The sequence below is a fragment of the Squalius cephalus genome (genome assembly GCF_949319135.1).
Source record: "Squalius cephalus genome assembly, chromosome: 21".
Lineage (NCBI taxonomy): Eukaryota > Metazoa > Chordata > Actinopteri > Cypriniformes > Leuciscidae > Squalius > Squalius cephalus.
In genome coordinates this window covers 23,630,881-23,654,720 of record NC_137142.1, presented here as the reverse complement: position 1 = coordinate 23,654,720, position 23,840 = coordinate 23,630,881, and the positions used below count along the sequence as shown (strand labels likewise).

Here is a 23,840-nt window from a genome sequence, read left to right as displayed (position 1 = left end):
TCAGGAATGAATCATTCAGACACCTTTGTAAACTTGTTCAAACTTTACTTGTGCAAGGTTAACGCTACACAATACCATTATGATCCAGTTCCCTTTTAAAAATAGATTAACCATAATAATGTCCATGACATGGATTTGACGTAAAACGCACAATCGTACGACTGTACAATTTCCCCGCCAAATCCGTCCCGAGAGCTTTAAAAAATCACTACATAGGCCTATAGGGTTTATCAAAGGGTATTTCTGCAAAGACCTGGTTTGGAATATGGATTTTTTTTTTTTTTTTTTGGACCACTTATTAATAACATTGTTATTTTTTAATAAAAAAAGAAATGTAGCTGTAAGTATAAACTGGCATTTTTATTTGACATAATGGCAGATAAACAAACTATGGCGGGATATGTACAATCTTCATGATGTACAAATTACTCGGTTGCCGTAGTACAACTATTTCACTAGTTCTCCAAACACTCATTATATCTTTACCATTGGGGCACTTAATAGTTTTGTACAGACATTTTCATTTGTAACGTAGTGTGTAAAATCAAAGCAGTAGGGAAAAAAAGAATAAATGTAATGTTTAGAGTGAAATCAAAAAAGTCCAAATAAACACATTTACTCCACAAACCACATAAAATAAGAACGAGTACATTTGCGACAGTGAAATATTGTTAACATCCTTTTGTTAGAAAGCCTTAAAGCAGGATGACATGCAAATTATACAACAAAACAATCCCATCATTTCTCTAAGGTGTCTAACAATTTAGACAATATGAGATGTAAGTTTGTAGCAGAGATGATATTTAGCAGTGTATAGCGATGCTGATGAATCATCTCAGAAAGCTTATTAGGAAGTTCAAGTGGCCCTCTTTTACTACAGTGTGTTCAAAACGGGGCTAACAAGTTGAATACATGTGCCCAATATAATTACACAAATTGCCATAGTTTTATAAAGCTTCTAGTCCAAAGCCTCTTTAAATATTTTATATATAGACATATACTTTTTTTTATTTCAAGGAATATTTAAGAAACAAACAAAAAAGAGAAGATGCTAAATAAGTTAAATAGAAATGTTAAGTGGATTGCAAATACAGTGTGGCCTGGGTGCCATTCCATTTCTTGACCTTTTTTTAAAATTACCCCATAGCCTTTATTAACTTTTACTATGAACTCCAATTCACCAGCTAGCATGCATGATGAAGCTCTTTAAAATGTGTTTCTGCTCTATTATTTGGAACATAGAGGATAACAGTGAGTGCACTTTTAAAAACATTTCTTCATCTAGGGATGCGTGCAACCTTGAAGATGTGCTATATGACTTAAATGACCGTTTCCAGTGCTTTCTAAAAAGTGTCCTTGTGTAATAACAGATTGCTTGCTGTGGACAACAGGGAGGGCAGAGCCAATTCAGGCACAGTTTATCACCATAAGCTGTGAGGGGTGACCATGTGAACAGCGATCTGCATGTATGTTCAGTGGAATTTGTTCTCCTCTCCTGCGACTGGTCACTGAGAGGCACGTGTGTCCCTGGCTGGTTGCTCTCCAAACCCCGCTCACATTTCCGGCTGCTCAGCAGAGAGACTCGGCCGGTGCTCAGGTGACTCGTAGCGCTGATGGAAGTTCCTTTTCCGCATTTTCTCTGGTGCCTTCCTCCACAAAACTATTTCCTACAAAAGAAAAGGACAAATAATCAAGTCATACTGCTTATATTATTATATTTTGCATGACAAATGAGACACTGAAAGTAATTTTTTTATATAACAAGCATTGCCACTTGGGACATTCAAAAGGAACATCATTATTTATAACTGTACATTTCATTACAACTGCATTTTCATACACACTGTACCTGCTGTTTGAAGTATCTCCTATCTTCTTCATCTACAAGCACCAAGTTCAAAAAGTACCTCACAGAGAACTTCTTGTTTACATCTCTCATTGTGGGTGTAAGGTCATAACCAGCCAGGAAAAGGCGAATGGGAATGGATTCACCTGGAAATATATTGTCAGTCCAGTAACAAAAGTCAGTTTAGGAATAATGAAACTGCCAATATCATACTATGTTCAATGCGACCAGCACCACAATATTAACTACTCTAAATGCTTATAGCACATCAAATGAAGTGTGAGCAGGCTTTCTCAGAAACACTTTGGGCTTAAGCAGTTGACCAATCACAACACAATCAGAGGGCATTGTGCTTTTCAGAAGGAGGGGCTTTATAGTGTGAAGTAGTGGAGTTTCTATACAAATCAATTATAAATCAAAGTAAACTGTAGCACTGAGATACTATTAGAGCTGCACAATTCAGAGAGCATGATTCTCCCACAATTCTGAACAGACAACAACAAAATAACATGTAATTTACTAGAGGTTCTGACAAATGTTATTTGCTGCAGTCTATTTAAAATTCACTCAGATTCATTAGACAGTATCTAAAAAAAAATGTTTTGAATGAATGATTCAATGATTCACTGCATTGTTAAACAGAAATTTGTTCTGCTTGTGTTTCATGATTGAGGCCCATTTTTTATGTTCTACCTGACATTAGTACACTTTGTCTTCAGTAGTAGTAAAAAACTTTTTAAAAGACTTATCTACGCTCATATCAAATATAATATCTAACAAATAAATACAGAAAATATGTGGAGTAGCTGCTCACCCTTGACTGGTGCTCCATCCATAATCTCATATTTGGCCACAGTCTCGGTCTCAGTAGTTGTGCTAGGCCCTAGAGAGGCATGTCACATGACGCACTTCATAATAAATAAATAAAATGCAAATCAAGCTGGACTACAGTAAAACGTTCTTTAAAGATTAATAACTTAGTTTTTAATAACTTTGGTTTTTGTGACTTACAAATGATATCCTTTCAAAACAATTATTCATGAATCATACAAGAGTATAAAATCTAACATACAAGGAGATCTTACCAATTCCCGTCATTTCTTTCTTGATCAACTGAAGCTCCATGTGTTGGATTTTAATTCGTACAAGTAAGAAGTAGATTTTACCCACAATTACGTCTTTGAGGTGATACCTGAAGACAAGAAGACTTCTGTTAGCTCAAAATCAGTTAGACTGACAAACATGTTTAAGCCACTGAATCCATACATACTTAGAATTACTCAGCAGCTTAGAAACTAGGATTGAATCAGTGGCAAAGTTAAGTGCACTTACTTGGACTTATTGTATTCAAACTCTATATGCAGGCAGTCTTCAATGCCCACTTCCATTTTGATAGAGTTGTTGACGTCAGGGTAGGTGGCCAGCTGATGGACAATGAGGTCATACTCCTTTACCAAATCAGACAGCCTCCTTACAATTGTAACTTTAAGGAAATACCTGCATAGACATGAAAAGCACATGAAATGAAAGCTGAAATTAATTGTGAAAAGAATAACGTGTCTTAAGCAGCAGTCATATGACAAGTATTGGCATTTTTAACATCTCAGTGTTTGTTCCAGTGTTTGGCTTTGTCTCGATGCTGCAAAAAACAACAACTCCTCCACAAAGCGTTTACTAACCTCAGTCGCACATTCGCTCCGACATAGGACTCGTATGGCTTTTCCACCTGCATGAACTCGAAGTCATAGCTGCGGTTCTGTGTCAACTCCCCCGGCAGAGCGAGCTCCTTCACAAGGTTTACAAACTCATGCGTGTTGCTTTTATCACTGAAGAGCTCTGCATGAGGGAAAAAAAAAGACACGCTCTTATGTAGTGGATGGACAATTTTTTTTTTTTTTTTTTTTACATTGCAAACAGCAATCTTGTGTTTGTTGAGACCATCAGAATCACTAATACTAGTTAAAAATTAAGAAATAAAGTAACTAGGGCACCATAACAGATCGCCTCCCTTACAGAAAATGTGTAGAGCAGTCTAGCTTTCCATGTGACAACCACATGCTCTCCTAAGCTCTCAGCACACAAGAACAGCAACACTGAAGCCAGTTTACTCATGAACGCCTTGAGAAAGAGAATAGCGGAGTCCATTGTGTTAACTTACCGATTTGTCCGACAAACTCAATGCGGATTCCCAGATGTTCAAGCCTTTTGCTTGTTTGTTTCACATTGATATTTACCTTGGGGTGGCAGAAGACAACATGCGTCAATTGTCTTTCAAAACCAGAGACTTGAAGAAATGACTCACACGGGTCACTCACCTTTCCTGAAACCGATTCTCCATCATAAAACATATAATGCTTCTCCAATTTCCCCTCCTCCGTCTTCAGCTCTGCAGTTTTCCTGCTTTCAGCATCGTTCAGAATGACATCGATTTCACACACAGGACCAAAAAGACCTCCAAGGAAACTCTGAAAGTATTACATAATCTCATTTAATTTTTTTTCAGTTCACCGTTATCCAGGTAGTTTCAGATCTATTCTTCTGTATTGTGACATATAGCCATGTTAAACAAATTATTTATAAAAAAGATGATGGGGACTCAATTTACAATTCTTTTTTTTTTTTTATGGAATATTGCATTTTAATTTCATGTCAATGTTAATACATTTCACATACTTTATTTAATGTTATAAAAAATAAAATGCTAGAACTTAATTCCCAAATCAAGGTTTTAAACTGTCTTTTGACATTTTTTTTGCAGTTTGCAAAAAATAAATATAAAATAAATAAAAATAAATTTCAGGCATTTGTACCTAATTTGTCCGAAGTGTAAGGAAGAAACCTGCTTATCAGCAATAGTATGATAAGAAGCAGTCAAATGATCATCCCTCACATGAACAATTTGACATAGCTGGTGGTGCTACTACTTTATCAATTGGGTGAAGACGACATCACACTTTAATCTTAAAGCATTACACCTAAAGCGACATTCCTAGTTAATCTGTTTTCCACGGAGAAATCCATCACATCAATTCATAATTCAAAAATGCTTGTCGGTTAAAACATCACTCCCAATGCAAGGAAATGCTGACGCAGTGCGAAACATTTAACTATCATGTGCATTGCATTGCTCAATATCCATACGGAGCCAGGAAGGACTGCAGAAACTTTTAACAACGAGTGTAAAATTGAAACCTTACAAACAGCTTAATTTTAGTGGAAAACAGAATAAACTCGGTATCTAGTTTGAATTCAACCTTCAGCTTTACAGCTGTTGTTAAAGGTCCTGTAGGATTTGCGTTGGCTACGCAAGCCCAACACGTACAGATTCTCCATGAGGACCAATTTGTAAGGCCACAAGAATCCATTTGTTGTGTTTTATCAGTGTTTAATCGCTGACTGATAACGTTAATGACCAGCCTCCCCACCCTTATCCTTCACGACTTCCATGGCCTACTTAAGGCTGAATAAACTGCAAACATGTTTGCCGGGATTGGGGGGTTTTATTCCAGAGGGAATGAGGCAAGTGTTCCGTGAGTTCAATAATATCACCCATTAAATGTAGTCTGATTGAACGCTCACCATTTCAGCTCCGTAGCTTTAGCTTGAACACAGTTCTCCTCAGTACAACTTCCGCTGGATCCCTGTTCCTCTGAGCTGAAGAGACTGGGACTGACAGGAACACAAAGCGAATGAGCGCTGAAACATTAAGAGAACGCGGCTATCGAATTTCAAAATAAAAGTTTTAACTTTTTTTCTTTTTTTTTTACTAAATTTCATTGTTATGTTGATAAGATTTTAAACTTAGATTTTAGATATTACGATTTTAAATACAAAGTTGAGTATTTTTCCTATAGGCCTATTATGATTATTATTACATTTAAGATACGTTGTACAGTTAGTTTTAAATGTATTTCTAGAATATTAAAAAGCTAGAATTGCTTTTAAAATCCCCAAAATTAGGTTTATAAACTATCTTTTGACATCGTAAACTTTATATAAAATGGAGCAAAACAAACAAACCAACAAAAAACAGGTTTATTTAAGTGTATGGTGGGATTTTTTTGAATTACAATTAATTGCAATTTCTGCTGGCCAAAACAATTATTTGACAATTTTGTATGCCACATTTTGCATTTGTGCCATTTCATGAATTGTTCAATTTTTCTTATTATTATTTTAAAATTTTTAACTGAATAGACTATTCAGTTTAAATAGGAAGCCTTGTGGCAATGCCTCGTCACAAAAGTTTAAGGTATGTTTGTTTATCACAGGGGAAAAACTGTCTACAGAAATTAATCTACTCAGAGAAACCTATTTTCTCAGACTATGTTGTAACGTAATATTTTAAAACATGATTTTCTTTCTTCTATTTAAGTTATGTTATACTGTTAAGATGGAATATAGCCTATAAGAATCCAGAATTGTATTAAAATTAGGGCTGTCAAACGATTAATCGCGATTAATCGCATCCAAAATAAAAGTTTGTTTTTACATAATATATGTGTGTGTACGGTGTATAATTATTTTCTATATATAAATACACACACATGCATGTATATATTTAAGAAATATTTGCATGTATATGCTGTGTATATATATATAAATAACACATTTTTCTTAAATATATATGCATGTGTGTGTATTTATATATAGAAAATAATTATACTCCATACACACACACATATTATGTAAACACAAACTTTTATTTTGGATGCGATTAATCGCGATTAATCGTTTGACAGCCCTAATTAAAATCCCCCCCCCAAAAAAAAAAAAAATTAAAATCCAAAAATTTAAAATTAATTTTGGAGAAATGTTCACCCTAACGGAGTGAGTTTTTGACTTTTCCGCAAAGCTGAAGTCTGGTGTTACACAATGGATGAAACGTTGCTGATATCAGGCCATCTATTAAAATTCAGTGATGGCAGAGGTGAATGAACAAAAGGCCAGCACTAACACTACTGGTGCAGAGCTCTTTGGCTGAAAGAAACTGTGGATATATTGATCTCTTCTTGTGAGAGTGGCTACCACTTTTTACTACAAGTTTGCTAAAGCCACGTGAAGCTTATTTTTTTTTTTTATGTTCTTTTAAAAGTCAAGCCTTGACTCAAATTGAAAATCTCACATAAGATTTGTTGCTAAAACTATGGGTGTAAATGCTTTTTTACAAGAAAAAACAAAACGTACCCATTTTGGCGTCATTAATGCTTTTGAAAAACTGTTATTTAGTGTTGAACCTGGAGAAAAATATTTCAATGTGCTGAACTGTGGAGATGTAACAGGAACAAATGTGGGTGTAAAGTTTCTGAAGGGAGTGTGTGTGTGTCATCTTAACCGCACTTTTGAATTTGCACATTTGCACCTTTTGCATTGTCTCATCTTTCTCTTTGTCTTGATCTTTTCAATGTTGCTCTAAATACAGTATTAACTGTATGTCTGTGCACTTGACACTGAGAAACAGGTCATAAGAAGTGAGTCCGGAAACATACAAGATATAGTCAGCCGAAGTGTGATAATAGACTTCTGGTAAAACAGGAAGCCTAAATGGCTGACCTCATCTCACATCTAGAGCTTTTGTTGAATAGAGTTCATTCCTTTTGCTGGTTTGAAGAGTTCAAAATAAGACACAGATTGTTTTTTGTATAATTTTTTATTTAAGTTGTTTTTTGAAATTCTAAATATTATACAATAATGGCAAAAAAAGACATTTAAATGTTTACAAAATGTACTCCTTGCTATCCAAACACTTTATTTAAATTGTCTCTGTTGCATTTAATAATATTTCCATTCCAAATTAATTCAAATGGTTGTTTTAATAGTTAAGTTAGATCATGGGTCACACTATGGACATTAAGAGTAAATAAAATAATAAGTTTCAAAAATGAAGAGCAAATAAAATAGATCCTTACAATGCAAATATGGATATAATTAACTTTTGCAGAGCATGGCACAGTTTCTGAATATATTAATTACATCTGTGACCAAAAAAGCAGCATCCCGTATGTTTCACATTGTACAAAAGAAAACAGAAAAAGCACATGAGATGTTATGCAGCGCTTTATGCAATAATGTTGTCCTCTTTCAAATCCTTTGAAGAAAGCCAATCTATTTTCTGAGGTGAGGCATACTCGGTGTAATCAATGTCTCCACTGGACTCCATCCAAGTCGATGCTTCCACTTCATTCTTGTTGACTTCCTGCTCTGGACCGTCTCTCATCCACTGTTGATCCATGTTGAGAAAAGGGGCCAAGGTGTCTGAGTTACCTGAACCCTCTCCTGACTGCTCCTCACTGTCAGGAGTGGCTTCCTCTACTGGGACTCTGTTGAATACAAAAGCACAAAGTCATTCAAAAGCGCTCCAACATCCTCTCAGCCCTTCCTGTCATTTTGTTGAGAAATTAAGGGGCCAGTTCATTAAAGATTTTTTTTTTTTTTTTTTTTACATTTTCAGCTTTCAGTGTATAATGTTGCAGTTTGAGCATGAAAAAGGTCTCCAAAGTTCCAAAGCACAATGTCTACTCCAAAGAGTTACTCTCTATATCAGTAAGCCCTGTTTCTGAACTCCCTGAAATGCTTCGCTTGTAGTCTTAAAGGTGCTGTATGTAACTTTTTCACTCTACTAAAGCATACAAATACCATAATATGTTTGCAGATACTTAGGAAACATGCAGAGTTCACATACTCGTTTCTCTGAAAAACACTTCTACAGCCAGTATTAACTTTGAAATGTGCGCTCTCTGTTGGAATGTCTGTTTTTGTTTTGGTCTGGGCGATCTCGCCCACTGCCAATTCACCCAATAGTATTTCAACACCCCGGGATGCCAGTTGGCAGGAAACACAGTATTGCAGCCAGCAAACAAACTGGGTCAGAGATTGCAGATTCTACCCAACCTAAAAAGCCTCGGTATCCATCTAAAAAATCTCTATGATTGAGAGCATATTAAAATCTGGATAAATCAACTCATCATCTTACAGTGTGTAAGTCTCCTCGGCTTTCATTGTCAATTGCGCTCGTTCCTGTTGCGTGTCCTCAAACTGTAAACCCGAATGAGCTTTGAGTCAGGAGGAGGGGCGGGCAAACAACGATCTCCGATATTTTGAATTTGGACTGCAGTACCTATTTCGACCACTAGCTGTTAGGTTTTCCTCCAGGAACATCTTTCACAAATTATTTTCCTCATTTAAATAATTCCCAAGAAATATGCAAAGGGGGGAATGGAGAAGAGGGCTGGTTGAGTTGCCTCAGGAGTATGTTGAAAGCTGCGGTTACAGTAAATGTGGTGACATTTCTGAAACACACTTGAAGCAGTTGACCAATCACAGCACAATCAGAGGACATTGCGCTTTTCAGAAGGAGGGGCTTTATAGGGACCAGAACTAAACAAAGCGTTACTGGCAGACTGGAGAGAGAGGTGCTGCAACAATGTCAAATATGTGAAAAATAATGTGTTTTTGAACATTCTAGCATATACAACAATTCTACAAGACCCCAAAAACAAAATCAAGACTTTGTAAAAGGGCAGGGCATAATAGCCTCTTTAATCATCCCGCTGACCTCAACACTAAACTTAGTCAACATAAAACAGAAGTTGCAATAGAATTGCCTTATTGTGACATATATTCAAGTGACATGGCTTTTCGAACTGAAAAGAATGTAGGCAGTGACTTAATTTTGTCCATCGGGAATTGTTTGGATTGTTGTGGTTTGCTATTGCTTTGATCTCATGTGATTGACAGGTTGTCCCGTTCTCACGCCACTAAACACGTCATCAGAGAAGAGAAGAGATGGTGTTGCAAGAGGGAGGAGAAGTTATTTTGATTAAAGATTATGAGAGCATATGAATGTTTTAGAAATCATAATGTGCTCATAAATAATTTTATTATAAATACTCCTTAAATATAAAAATAAAAAAATAATAATATTTTATACATTTTATTTCATGCTGACTTTCAAAATGTCTTTTTTGTCATCCCTTTATAAGTGAAAGGAAGACATTTTGTTTCTAAGTATGTGTAAGGAAGATATTGTGAACTATAACAATTCAACCAAACAGTGAGTGAATAACAGGAACATCATTTTACTTTTTCAACATTCTAGTTATCTCATTGATCTGTAAGATATCATGTTTTCAGGGTGAAGTTGTGAAAAATTATAAGGAAGATACAGCTGACGTGACGTCAATATGATTGATGCGCGGAAGGAAATGATTCAGCATGAGAAATGCTGAGTAGAAAAAGATACAATCTACTAATTTGATTTAAGTAATTAAATAAAAAACACTTATGTTACATTGATTTCAATAAGACCATATGTGACCCTGGACCACAAAACCATAAGTCATAAGTCGCACAGGTATATTTGTGGCAATAGCCAACAACATTTTATGGGTCAAAATTATCGATTTATATTTTATGCCAAAAATCATTAGGATATTAGGTAAAGATCATGTTCCATGAAGATATTTAGTAAATTTCCTACTGCTAATATATAAAATTTATATTTGTGAGTGGATGCAGCAACATCGAGGACTTCATTTGGACAACTTTTTGCAGCCTCAGATTCCAGATTTTCAAATAGTTGTATCTCGGCCAAATATTGTCCTATCCTAACACACCATACATCAATGGAAAGCTTATTTATTCAGCTTTCGGTTGATATATAAATATCAATGTCAAAAATTGACCCTTATGACTGGTTTTGAGGTCCAGGGTCACATATTCTCATATTGTCTAATTAGCAAAATCAGAACACTTGACACTTTAGCTAGTGCCTTTTCCAGTTATATAACACACAACAATTGTAGTTCTAGCATAATGAGCACTAAAACGTGTATTTTACAGTGACAAAACCTTATGAATATATATATTGCAGTGAAAAGAAACAGTCTACTACTTTCAGCAGAAATAATCAGCACTGCCAGGAAAACGATAAGAGATTTGAATCATGTGGTGAAACTTCGCATTCAAAATGTCAAAACATATAAGCAACTCTGGAAATGCCCCTGACGTTGAACAACATCAGCATATTTTGGTGAAAATGTTTCCACGAAACCAAATTCAGTAAAACTTATTGCATTTCTTTCATTTCTTAACCCCATTTTCTATGCTATCATATCTGAGGAAGCAGTCAGTACTTCCTGTAGGTCGAAAAATGTCTCTCATAACACTTTCTCTAAAAACTTTAGCTTCCACTGCAGATAGTATTGAAATTATTGATGGATGATTAAGCTGTAACACGACTCCACTGAATATTGGTTGTGAAAATGCTATACATAATTTTTCCAAGAAAATATCAGGGATTCAGGTATGACAGGAGGGATAAGATTTTCTGCAATCAAATGTCTACAGTTTGCAGTAGTGAAATGCATCATGTTACAATACAATACATTTCCTAAACTCTTTAGTTTTCATTAATCTAGACATAAATAAACATGTCAAAGTAAGTGAACAGAAGTAAATAAACAGGCAACTTACATGTGTTTTGCAGCAGAAGGTGGAAGTCGGTTGCTTAGCCCTGACAGGGGCACCCTCGGGCCCATCTGTTTGACACAGTTTGCGTTCTTATCATCCGGGGTGCATTTCAACCACATATACCTGCCTTTGGCTGGGGCTCCTGAGTTCAGGGATAATACAGAATGACAGATGAGGGGCTTGTCAGACATTCACACTATCCTCAAACAATTTCTGGCATGATATTGTATGAACTGACCAGTGTTTTATTATGTCTTTTGTCATTAATTTGTGAGCAAAAATTGTATTTATTTATTAAATAGTTTTTTAAGTAGCCTATTTTATTTTTATGTAGCCTATTATCTTATGTAACCTACCTATTTTATTATTATTATGTATTTGTTTTTATTGTGTATGATGAATAAATCCCGCCGAAGAATAGCCTATTGCACAATATGGCACAATTTCACTGTATAAAACTATTTCCTACTCTTTATAGTGAATCAAAACCAAGCTGCGCGTTGTAACCAGTTCTCCGAACGGATCATTCTAAAGAGCCGGTTCTTTTTAGTGAATCAAAACTAAGCTGCGCGTTACAATGTAACGTTAGCCAGTTCTCCGAAAGGATAATTCTAAAGAGCCGGTTCTTTTTAGTGAATCAAAACCATACATCGCGACCATCGGCAACGGGCTGCTGAGTTCATTATAAGCAACAAGATTGTTTTTCCAAACATTTCTAACTAACAACTACTAAAAGATTGATAGAACCGTTAAATAAACCAGAGTCGTTAACGCGATTCGGAATCGAAGAGTAAGCAAATTCATTATTAGTATAGGCCTATATAAAATATTGTATAATTAGGCTACTATTTAATGGTAGTATAGGCAAAGTCAGTAGTCAGTTCATTAGCGTGAAAACTCTACTTATAGGCTAGTCTAGTGAATTAATTAAATTAAATTAAATTAAACAACGACACATAATGTAAAAGCATAACGTTACGCATAAATAGCGGTAAAATACCCTTAATTGTGTAAGAGATGGATGTATTGATATTTTTCAGTATAACGGATGATTTGACAGTCAACAATCGTAGCTGACAAGTTAAAAAAAAAAAAAAAAAAATCATAACAATATCTTGCGAAATTTTCATGAAGATACGCAGTTTTTATAACCCAGAAACACCTTCCGTGACGAGTTTACTATCATCTAGGCAACTTCAAAACCTGATTTTAGAATGCTTAAATATAAAACTTACCTTGTCCACTCTCCCCAAAAAGGCATATTATTGCCAGTGCCAAAGTTATTCTGTAGTAAAATCTCATCTTATTGGTCCTGCAAAGCAGAAGATGCGAAAGAAAATGTCTTCAAATGAACTTCTGACAAAAACTTCTCCCAGTTCAATAGCTATGTAAAAGACCCTGCCCCTCTGTGCGTCATTGTTTCCTGAAATCAGCCCACAACAGCTCGCTTTGGCAAGGTTTCTCAATCTGAACTATTACTAATATACAAACCGAATTCAACCGTCGTTTTAAATATACACAACAGGAATGCCAAAACAAGTCAGATTAAAACTAAACAAAAATGTGAAAACGTATGATGGAACAACAATAAACTCTCTGTTTTTGATTTACAGCCAGAAAAAGAAAAGAAAAAAACTATTTTAGAGCTTGTTGTGTGTCCATTAAACATATTAGTGGTAGGCTATTGGAAAACTGAACTTAACTAAAAGTGAGTGACAAAAATAGGCTAGTAGGTCACTAGACAATTACTATTAATTTTTAAAAAGTTTTATAACTGAAGTGATGTCAGGGCATGTTCCTTTAACAATTGCTAAACATACCTTTGTGTTCAGCAAAAGTGGGACATCAGCTGAAGTAGGAAAACAAAACACTTAAATAAAACTGCTGTCACACTTACTATTTGTTCCAATGTAAAAAATGTTTCAAGTGAAATCCAGGCTACATAACTAATAAATCACATGTCAGGCCTAGACTTAATCTAGAAATCATCTAACATCCTGGAAGTGACTGTCTCATATCATGGACACTGTCAGTTTCTATAATTAAATATTTTTTGTTGTTGCAACATGCCATGGGACGTTGAGCAATATTAACTCACAGAATATGATTAACAAAGTTAAGGTTAAATTCTGCAGAATCACCCATAAATCACCCCCCAAAAAATGGGAATGGATTGGTCCAGATTAATTAAAATAACGTGAATGTTAAATTATACAATAGCCTACTTAATAAAACACAATGACAGCATTAAAAAAAGACAGATGAAAAAGTAAAGAGCTACTTGATGCAGATATACATGTTTTGGATGATATCATTCTATTGCAATATGTTTTTAGTAATGTGTATTGCTATCCACATGGTGATAAATGAACCACTATAAACGGCTATCTAACAAAAACAAAATGCCTTTTTGTTAAAAAGAGGGATGGATATGTTATATGTTATTATAAATACGAACATCTAAATACAATAATGTGAAAAAAGACTGTATAGTGGAGCAGTTTTGTGTGTTAAGATAAAAAGCTGTCATAGCTTGCAGGAAGTGGGTTTGCTCAAGCAGGAAATGACAAGGTTTCTCCTTTTATTAGCACACAATATGGCAAGACAGAGAGGAGTTTTCCATTGCATGCATAAGCAAAAGGAAAGTGTGGGAAATGTTGTCTTGTACTACAAAGAATATTCTAAGTACTGTATACTGGGGAGTTTTGTTAGATTTCTGTTAAAATGGCTAATTTGGCCATATGTAGCAGTCAGACAGATAACTGTTTTTTGGTACATTCTTAAGTATGCTTATTTTAAGAACACTGATTAGTAATTCAAGGCTTGATGACTAAATAATTAATAGTGTTCCATCTAATATATGGAAATAACCTGACATCGGATTCAGATAATAAAGGAGTCCCAGGTAAAACATCACAGGTTGTAGATGAGAGTGTTTCACAACCTTCACACTTTAAACGGCACTAAGATGGAATGTACATCAAGTTTGGTGTCAGTCAAACTATACTTAACACTTGGCTAAGTTCAGGGTCTGAAGTTTGTTTGTCTCTCAGGCCGAGAGAGTGTCCCAAACACACAAGTCACACGACATTTACTCATATTTCAAGTATAATGATCAGATGCTAAATCTCAAGAACAAAAGAGTGTGTAATTTTGGCTTGGTAGAGCTTTTTTCGGGATTGTGTAATATTTTCTCCTCGCAGAGACTTGACTAAAACATGTAATGATCATGGTTACATCTTATTGCCTTTGGGAAAAACCTGCACTCTCAGCATTTGCTCTTCTTTATAGTTACTCAAGATGAAACTAGGACACCATTTCGTGTATTTCTTCTTTTTGATTGACAAATAGCAAGCTAGCAAGTTTCTTTGATTTAACTTAAATCAAACCTTTCTTTTAATTGATCACACTTACCAAATTAGTATTATAGACACTTAATAAAACTGAAAATGAATTTAATCAACTTTTTTTTTTTTTTTTAAAGCTATAATTGTTGATATCAAATTGTATCTCAGAGTAAAACTTGGCACACACCCACAGTCAGTTATGTATATGCACCAACTATCTGTGCATTTATTTGGTATTGGTTATTTGTCATGAATATAGATAGAATACAAAAAAGGGAAGCACCAAAATGGTATTACTGAAATATTTAGAGAAGGAAATGCAATAAGTTTGGGTTATACTTTGCGGGTCAACCGTTGGTTACAACCGTTATTTACACAACTGACTCTTCTACATAATGATTATCACCAAACAAGAACCACATGCTTGATTAAAAAGAAAGAATTAGATGTACATCAAACTTGACTGCAAAAAATTTCTCACCTTCCTAATTTTGCTGCACAAAGTCAATTAAATGTGAAATTGTCCTGTACTTTCAGGTACTTTCCTCTTTGCATTCAGCAGGATAATTTGCCAGCTATAAATTGCACAACCTTGGGCTGCAACTAAACTAAGCCCATTTTTGTGTACGTGTGTTTAAAATGATATAAACTGAAAATAAATATACTGTGATTTCGACAGAATAAGACAAACTAAGAACTTTTTTTGGCTTGTTTATTGGCATAAAATGCTTTAATATTAGTACAGTGTTATCTTTCATATTGGGCTTGCTAAACATACCAATCACAATATTTAAAATAAAAAAAATTGCACAGCATGAAACAAAATTGTGCATAGTACTTTGCAAATAAATTAATGACTGTAAATCATGCAGTTACATCAGTTCACATCAACGTTTTCAAAGGCTGAACGAGTTTCTTACAAGGTGGTCCTGTGAAGGCTCATTAGATACATTTATGTGTGTTATGGAACAAGGAGTAGTGTGTAGTAGTCAGTTGTTAATGCGAGGTACCACAATACCGCGTTTTCAACAGCGTGTTAGTTGGCGGAGGCCATTGTGGATTTGATTCTGTTGATCTTCAGAGGAAGCAGGTTGACCATCTCCACACTCAGCTCTAGCTCGGTTTCAACTACATTCTTGGCTTCCGGATTCTCCTCGCAGTATTGCACTACGAACTTGTACGACTCCAGCGAGAGGCTGAGATTCTCCAGTTGAGAAGCCGGGTTACTGGAAATAAGCTTGGACTGCAATCTGGCGACACGGAATTTGGCCACCAACGCCGGCCTCAGCAGGTCATCCTCGAGCTTTTCAGGAAACTTGCCCTCTGGTGAGCGGATGGAGTCGAGGAACATCTGATAATACTTAGTAGAGGAGGAACACAAGAGGTTAAACTTCTTTATGGTGTGCACGTCTGGCTGATCCTGCTTGTCGGCTACAGCTAGCTTCAGGTCCATCATCTCATAATAGGTTTCTGCAAGTTCAAACTGCAGCTGCCGGCAGATTAACAAATAGTACTGAGCATTCAAATCCTTGCAGACTGGTTCCAGCATGTCGACGCGACGTTTGTGCATCTTGCAGCGCCGTTCCAGGTCCTCTTCAAAGAAGGCCAGGACCTTGAAGAGAGCGCTATGGTCCTGCAAGATCTCAATGTGATCTGTCACGTGACCATCCATTTCGAAATACTCTTTGGCTTGAGCTACGTAGCCTTGACCCACCAGGAAGATGCCACGTGCTTCTTCAAAGTCCAGCGGAAGCATGCTGCTTACTTTCTCTTCCAGGCTGCAAATAGAGTCGAAAGTATCGCTTGAACCAAAAAGGATGGCACTCTTTCTTCCCTTCTCTTTCTCTTCCTCTTCATTCCGACGTGCTCTTTTCAGTTCTTCCTGCCGATCTGAGTCTAGTTCGCCGACGTTATCCTGTGCAGCAATGGAAATTGCTCAGATAAGTCAAAATAATAACTGTCAATTTGTGTACATAGGCTCTTGAAATGTAAAAAGAAAAAGGATGGCTACCTCAAGAAGTTTTTTCGCATCTTGCAGCAGATTAAGGCAATATTTGATCCAGCATCTAGCAATTTCGGCTCGCTTCTGCAGCAGCTCTTCACGTTTTTCAAATTCAGCCTCACCTTTGGGAAGATTAATAATAATTTATTGTAAATTATCATATACTTAAATACAGAGCTACGTGTAAACATTTGAAATAAAATACAAAGTTCTGTCATGAAACTCTGGTGGCGCAGGCTAATAGGTCCTTAACTCAATCTGCTTGCAATCACTTCATTCTCTATAGGGCACAGCTGATTGGTTCCTATCGGTAGCCAATGAGCTCGCTGCTCAACCTTCAAATACTTGGGTAGCATTGCCTTAGCAGTGCAGCGTGCTTTCAGAAACCCTCCACCTTCCCCAGCTCCACCTGTGTAGGTTTGCTACGGGTTATTCATGTACGCTATATTGTACAGCAGCAGCATGTCTCACTTGCTCACAGCAGTGTGTCATGCATGTATTGGCAGTAGCAAGCTTGCTCTGTAGTAGAAATAACCTACAAGCAGCATAGCAGATCTATTCCGCCAAGACCAAACATATCAACATTGTCATAACCATTACCATACCAAAAACTCATGACAGAACTAAAGCGTTGTAAGAAAAAAAGTATAGCAGGAAAATACTTTATTTGGGATCGTTTCTTGAGCTCACCTAGTTGGTATTTTATTTGATAAAAAAAACAAACAGTAAAAACAGTAGTATTATGAAATACTATTACAATTTAAAAGAACTTATATATTATATTATTATGATATATATTAAATATATTTTAAAATGTAATTTATTCCTGTGATGGCAAAGCTGAATTTTCAGCATCAGCCACATGAGCCTTCAGAAATCATTTTAATATGCTGATTTTCTGCTCAAGAAACATTTCTTATTACTATCAATGTTGAAAACAGTAGTGCAGCTTTATATTTGGAGGAAACCGTGAAACTTTTTTTCAGGATCGCCTGAAGGATATCATGAAATAGAAATATTTTGTAACATTACAAATGCCATCACTGTCACATGATTAATGCATCTTTACTGAAAAAAAATATTAATTTATTTAAAAAAAATAAAAATACTGACCCCAAACTATTGAATGGTAGATTACATTATTAATTGGCTCAGTGTTTGTGAACACCATTAGTCTCATGCTTCAAATGCAGCATTTAACACTTTCAAAAAAGTTTAGTATATATAAAATATATTGTCTCTGGACAAAATTACGTGGTATCTCTAAGTTAGAGTTTATGTGTAGTTGGTCAAAGACTCTCTTGCTAAATATCAGTGTGTAGGTTTGTACAACCTCCGGATCTCATGCAATGTATAACGACTGACAAGCATGAATGTTACAATAACAGACAGATTGTCTTAAATACCATTGTTTCAGTTATATTATGAGTGACACTAAGGCCTTCTGTGAACTGCCTAAAATAAGGGAGTTTTGTTTTCAATAATCAACCACCAATTAGCATTCAGTAAAGCAAATGGAAATAGGGATGCACCGAAATGAAAATTCTGGGCCGAAGCCAAAAACATTCAAGATGCACTTGGCTGAAAACGCTTTTTAAAAATTATTTATTTATTATTTTAAATGAGCTTTTTTGTAAACGTGTATTAATATTAGACTTTTTAGTGAAATTCAATAATTTTAATGATACTGAATGATTTTTTTTTTAAAAGCCAATAAAAAAAAAAGCAACACACTAAAATTGGACAGGATATATATAAATATTAAATATCAATGTGTTATTCTTTCTTTAGTTCTATGCAACAGAATCAGATTTAACAGATTTATTTTTTAACCAATTATCCAAAATGATGAATAATCCTACAAAGACATTTATCAGAGCATGTGAACGAGATCAGTGAACGAGAGGGTAGCGTAATAATAGCAAAGCAGGGCTATTGCAAACAGAAACAATTATACTAATACATAGAAATTTCTTGTCGGAGCGTTATTTGGGACTTTGTTTTTCCGATGAGCGGTACATGAGCAGTGATAACGGTTAGAGCGAGAGTGAAACCTGAGCGCTGAACACTGAGGGACGGGGCAGCATATATTTTCAGCTGTTTGACTCTTTCGGCCAAAACCCGAAAATGCTATTTTCGGACGATACTTTTCGGCTGCCGAAATTTTAGTGCATCCCTAAATGGAAATGCAGGGAAATACACAATATACAAGGACTGAACAGTCAAACACCAAAAAAACCCACTTTCTTTGGCAGCTGCCTCTGAGGGGATTTCTCCAGCAAGGGAAGCAATGACACTAGCCGCAGCCAAACAGTGACGAGCCTCCATGTACCGTGTCTGTGATACAGAGACAAGAGAGACATACCACATACATACAGTGAATTCCTCGGGCCTTGACCGCAGTCAAGATAATACGCCCAAAAAAGTACTGAAAAATAACTTATGGTTGAAAGCTTAACACACAATGAAAAAAATCCACTGAGCTTGATCATAAACTTCATGGACTACACACTGTATCTTGTACTTGCTAATTACTTTACCTTGGTGATATAGTACTGTGACAGTGTGGCTGCATTAATGGCCCACTCGAGCGGCACAAACTGCTTGTACTCCAGCTGCCTCTGTAGTGTACTGTGACAGTACTGTCCAGCTCTTTCATACTGCTGCAGATTCTTGTACACTTGAGCCAAGTAATACAGTGTGTGCGTATAAGCCATTTCAAACCTGTTGGCGCATAAGGGGATAGAGTGGAGTTAAAACATTTCTGGAACCACGATAATATTTTATAAAGCAGATTAGGGGGAGGGATATTACCTTCTTGTCTTCTCTTGCTGGGATAATTCTTCTCCCTGTGGTACAAAAAAGTCTTGAAGATCCAGTGGTGGCTGACCATCCTAATATGTATAAAGGGAACAAATGTCAGCCCAAAACATCATCGTATTTTATTAGTAGTTTGTAGAGACTGCAGAGAGACAGAGTTAAAATAGAATAGAATAAAATCTTAGCTAATGCTGTAAACTATATGGGGAGCCCTTTATTACACATTATTTGTGTTTTTACACCTTATTTTACAAAAATTGAGGTGCTATTTATTTTTAGATATAATAATAATAATAATAATAAAATAAAATAAAATAAAAAGTACTGTAAATTGCACATAAGATAGTATAAATGCAGGGGTGAGCAACTCTGTCCACCGAGATCCACCTTTTTTCTTCTTTTCACTTTTCTGCTCCAACCCTAATTAAACATAACTGTACAAGTTAATCAAAGGCTGCATCCAAAAGCTTAAAAATGCTGCCTTTGTAGGATGCATTCCAAGATAGGAAATCACTGACTGATTTTTGAAGGCAGCGTTGATGTATCCTTCCCTGCCTTTGATATCCCACAATCCTATGCATTCCATTCTGTGACCATTAAGCTAAGAAAGTTGTGGTTGGTGGTCAGTTTGTGTGTAAATCAGGGATGGGCAACTCCTGAAGAGCCACTGACTGTCCTGCTGAGTTTAGCTCTAACCCTAATCAAACACAACCGAACAAGCTAATCTCTTGAAGGTTATTAGAAAGTTACAGGCAAGTGAGTTTTTATCAGTGTTGGAGCTAAACTCTGTAGGACAGTTGAAGTTGCCCATCCCTGGTGTAAATGTTTTTGTTTTTTTACCAATGTTTTCCACATTTAAAGGTCCCGTTGCATGCGATTCCATGTTTCAAAGTTTAGTTAGTGTGTAATGTTGTTGTTAGAGTATAAATAATATCTGTAAAATTATAACGCTCAAAGTTCAATGCCAAGCGAGATATTTTATTTAACAGAAGTTGACTACAAAAAACAGCTGGATTGGACTACACCCCTCTACTTCCTTCTTTAGTGATGTCACTAGAACCGTAACCTCCGCCCACAGGAACACAGGCGTATTGATGGCGAAATGTCAACAGACGGTTGATGTTTATCTATAATCGGATACCGCAAAAGTTTAATTCGAAGTTGTTAGTTTGCTCTGTCCATTTCACCACGGACTGTTTTTCTAACCTGGAATAATATCAAGCAGACTTCTCTCAGCGTTTCATACTGACGAAGGGGGCAATTTCAACTATATTCCAGCAAGCGGTAAGTACAAGTAGTGATTTAATATGGAAGTAGCGATCAACTTCACATCGTTTCTCTTAGTAGGATGAAAATAATCTTACTTAAACTGTGATTAATATACAGAAAGCGATCACAGAACAATCCCTTTCCAATCGGCCAAGCTGTGACACACAGCGCGAGTTTATATGGACACTTGCCAAAACTCGTTATGAAATCAATGATGCTGTTACACTGCACAACGAAGCTCTTACTGTATTTATATGCCTCATGTTTGCATTGGTGAAATCATTAGTGAGAGTGCAGGAACTGCGTTGCAATGATAAGATCTTTCACGCGATCAACAGGCTGTCATCTGCTCAATGCTCATCATCACTGCAATTTTCTATGTGATTGAAATAGATCTAAATACTTAAAAAACTTCTCATGATTCGTTAATCCCGATAGCTGTAATAGTAAAAACGTATAATAGCTGTAATAGTAAAAGTTTTCCAGATAGTTCCACATGTAATGCCAGATATTTCATATGCAAGCATTTCAGCCAATCACAGCAGAGGGCGTTTACACTGAAGTCTCACAGCAGACACGCCCCTTCAAACAGGGTGTTCAAACCAGGGAATGAAATCAGGCTAGGAAATATGCCTTTTACTTCTAAATTATAAAAATTTTTGATCTAAAAAACATACTAACATTATAAGGGCACCCCTGGAAACATGATAAAATAATAAAAATAATCCATGGAATGGGACCTTTAATATAATTTCTAGTGAGAAATTAGTATTGTATTAGTAATTGAATATTTGCTTAGTTATCACCAAAGCTCTCTCTGTTTTGTTGTAGATCATTAAACCGTTATGGTGCCTCAGAAGCATGTCTTAAATTAGTTTTGTGAGGTACCTTCGTGCACAAGTGCAAAATCATTGACTGATGGGGCAGAGAGCGTGCTTACCGCGCGCCTACATTTGAAATAACAAACTTGAGTGCGCGAAAGACGCGATATGTGAACGACCCCTAAGCTTTCGGACGCAGCAAAGGTCTTCAGGATTAATTTACTAGTAAGCTACAGGCATGGGAGTTTGATCAGGGTTGGAGCTAAACTCGTCAGGAAAGTGGATCTCAAGGGCCAGAGTTGCCCAGGCCTAGCAGGGTGGCACATAGTCTATTCAATACCATTTTATAGTATAGTCTGTGTTGTGTTCATACTGAAAATTCCCAAAAAAAAACAAGTACACTTAAAAAAATGAAATATGCATTAATTAACCGGAAAAAAAGAGAGAATGTTTAATGTTGAATGCCTTCTTTACATTTATGGAGGGGGAGGGGCCATCAGACTCTGATGTTAGATGACAAAAATAATCTTATAAAATTCATACACTACACGGTTGAGTAGTACACAGTGCATGTCATTTGGGACAAAACGCTCGTGTTTTTTTTTATTAAAAAGCAAACTATCAGACCATGCAAAAAGGACACGTCACAGTGACGTCACCCGGAACTAGCATCTGATGCCCAAAGGGAGTTGTTTGTGCCAGCCAAATCCGTGCGGTACCCACACACCTCTTTCATGTAGAGCAAATACATTGATTCAGCAATCTCCAGAAATCCTTGAGCCTTTTCAATCTCATCTCTTCCCGCCCACAAAATGCCGAGCTGATTCTGTCAAAAAAAAAAACACAATACGCATCAGAATACACCATGGCGCAGAAGTCAAAGAGTAAGCTAACGTTACAATGCACATTTAGTCAACTATATGAAACTTTTAGAAGGAAATGCTCGGATACGTAGTGTATATTTACCCGGGCCTGTATAAACAGCGAGACATTCTCTCGTGTTGTTGTGCACTTGTCAATGAGTTTCATGCAGGTCATCAGATGCTCCTCTCCAGCTGAGAGCTCCTCAGTCTCTATGTGGTTTACGCCGAGATGGTACTGCACCACCGCGAGCCTCGCTACTCGCAGACCGGCTGGAGAGTCTCCAGCATACGCTTTCCCAAAATCATTCCCCGGTTCTCCATCCACCGTCTGACTGGACTCACTATCCGCTCCATTGTCAACCTCGCCCTCCTCCTCGATTTGATTTTTTTTCAAAGAACAGTGGATTTCCTTCAACAGATCTCTAGCTTTGTATTTCGATCGGAAAGGGTTATTCTCAGGATCTTTTTTCGACTCTATTTCGGAGAGTTCATGGGCCAGGCGAAATTTCTCGCACACCGCCGTCCACTCTGCGCTCTGGTTGTCAGCCATGTTTTCCCCGAGCTATGACAAGTGTCCACCAGCAGAGGTCAGTGATGAAGGCGATACAACGAACTGGTTCTAGTAGTCGTGTCTAGATTAAAGCAGAGAATGTCTTAAAGTCACCATGAAATCACGATGAATGAACTTTTTTGTTTTTAAAGGGTTAGTTCACTCAAAAATGAAAATTATTCGATAATGTACTCACCCTCAAGCGATCCTAGATATATATTACTTTCTTCTTTCAGCCAAACACAATAAGTGTTATATTAAAAAAAACATCCTGGCTCTTTTAAACTTTGTAATGAGAGTTAATGGTAGGCGTACCATGAATTTTGAAGCCCAAAAAAGCGCATCCATCCATCATAAAAGTAATCCATAGAGCTCCAGGGGGTTAATAAAGTCCTTCTGAATGGGTTTTTGTAAGAAAAATAGCCATTTTTATAAATTTATACACTATAATCACTGGCTTCCGGATGGTAGCCTAACAGCCGTACGCAAGTCGAGTTCCGGCGGAAGAGTGAACTCGGACCCGACATATGAAGTGGGATGTAGGAATAGTGTACTCTTAGGTGAGAGGAGACTAGACGCCTCTCACGTTTCAAACAAATAGGGCTGGGCAAAAAACTCAAGCTCCTCTTCTTTTATATTGAAATCCTTCGACATTTCTCTTTAAAAACTCTCGTCTTAGACTTCCAATTCGTGACTGGTGTTTTGTTTTGCTCTAGGCCTATCCTCTGCATTCCGCATACATCATGCGTTTTGATTTCATGGTGACTAACTATTGATATTTTTTATTAATTATTTTAAAATTTCAGATTTATTCTGTTGTTATGTTGCTAACTATGGAGTGGTGCAGTATT

General features: G+C 36.4%; 3 protein-coding genes across 3 annotated transcripts; all 3 read right to left on the bottom strand.

Moving 5' to 3' along the window:
* Positions 1-345: 345 nt before the first annotated feature.
* vps26a (VPS26, retromer complex component A) lies at positions 346-5,528 on the bottom strand. The gene is made up of 9 exons (XM_079854983.1): positions 5,426-5,528; positions 4,162-4,311; positions 4,005-4,080; positions 3,526-3,682; positions 3,179-3,343; positions 2,932-3,038; positions 2,661-2,729; positions 1,850-1,992; positions 346-1,667 (listed from the first exon to the last, which is right to left on the bottom strand). The coding sequence occupies exons 1-9, from the start codon at positions 5,426-5,428 to the stop codon at positions 1,554-1,556; spliced, it is 984 nt and encodes a 327-aa protein (XP_079711109.1). The 5' UTR covers positions 5,429-5,528; the 3' UTR covers positions 346-1,553.
* Positions 5,529-7,502: 1,974 nt separating this feature from the next.
* Positions 7,503-12,717, bottom strand: srgn (serglycin). The gene is made up of 3 exons (XM_079854912.1): positions 12,553-12,717; positions 11,321-11,459; positions 7,503-8,166 (listed from the first exon to the last, which is right to left on the bottom strand). Exons 1-3 carry the CDS (start codon positions 12,617-12,619, stop codon positions 7,905-7,907), a joined length of 468 nt encoding a protein of 155 aa, XP_079711038.1. The 5' UTR covers positions 12,620-12,717; the 3' UTR covers positions 7,503-7,904.
* A 2,657-nt stretch (positions 12,718-15,374) lies between these two features.
* On the bottom strand, positions 15,375-23,023 carry kifbp (kinesin family binding protein). The gene is made up of 7 exons (XM_079854738.1): positions 22,543-23,023; positions 22,304-22,402; positions 19,481-19,560; positions 19,207-19,390; positions 18,910-19,003; positions 16,676-16,788; positions 15,375-16,579 (listed from the first exon to the last, which is right to left on the bottom strand). The coding sequence occupies exons 1-7, from the start codon at positions 22,987-22,989 to the stop codon at positions 15,701-15,703; spliced, it is 1,896 nt and encodes a 631-aa protein (XP_079710864.1). The 5' UTR covers positions 22,990-23,023; the 3' UTR covers positions 15,375-15,700.
* Between the last annotated feature and the right edge of the window lie 817 nt (positions 23,024-23,840).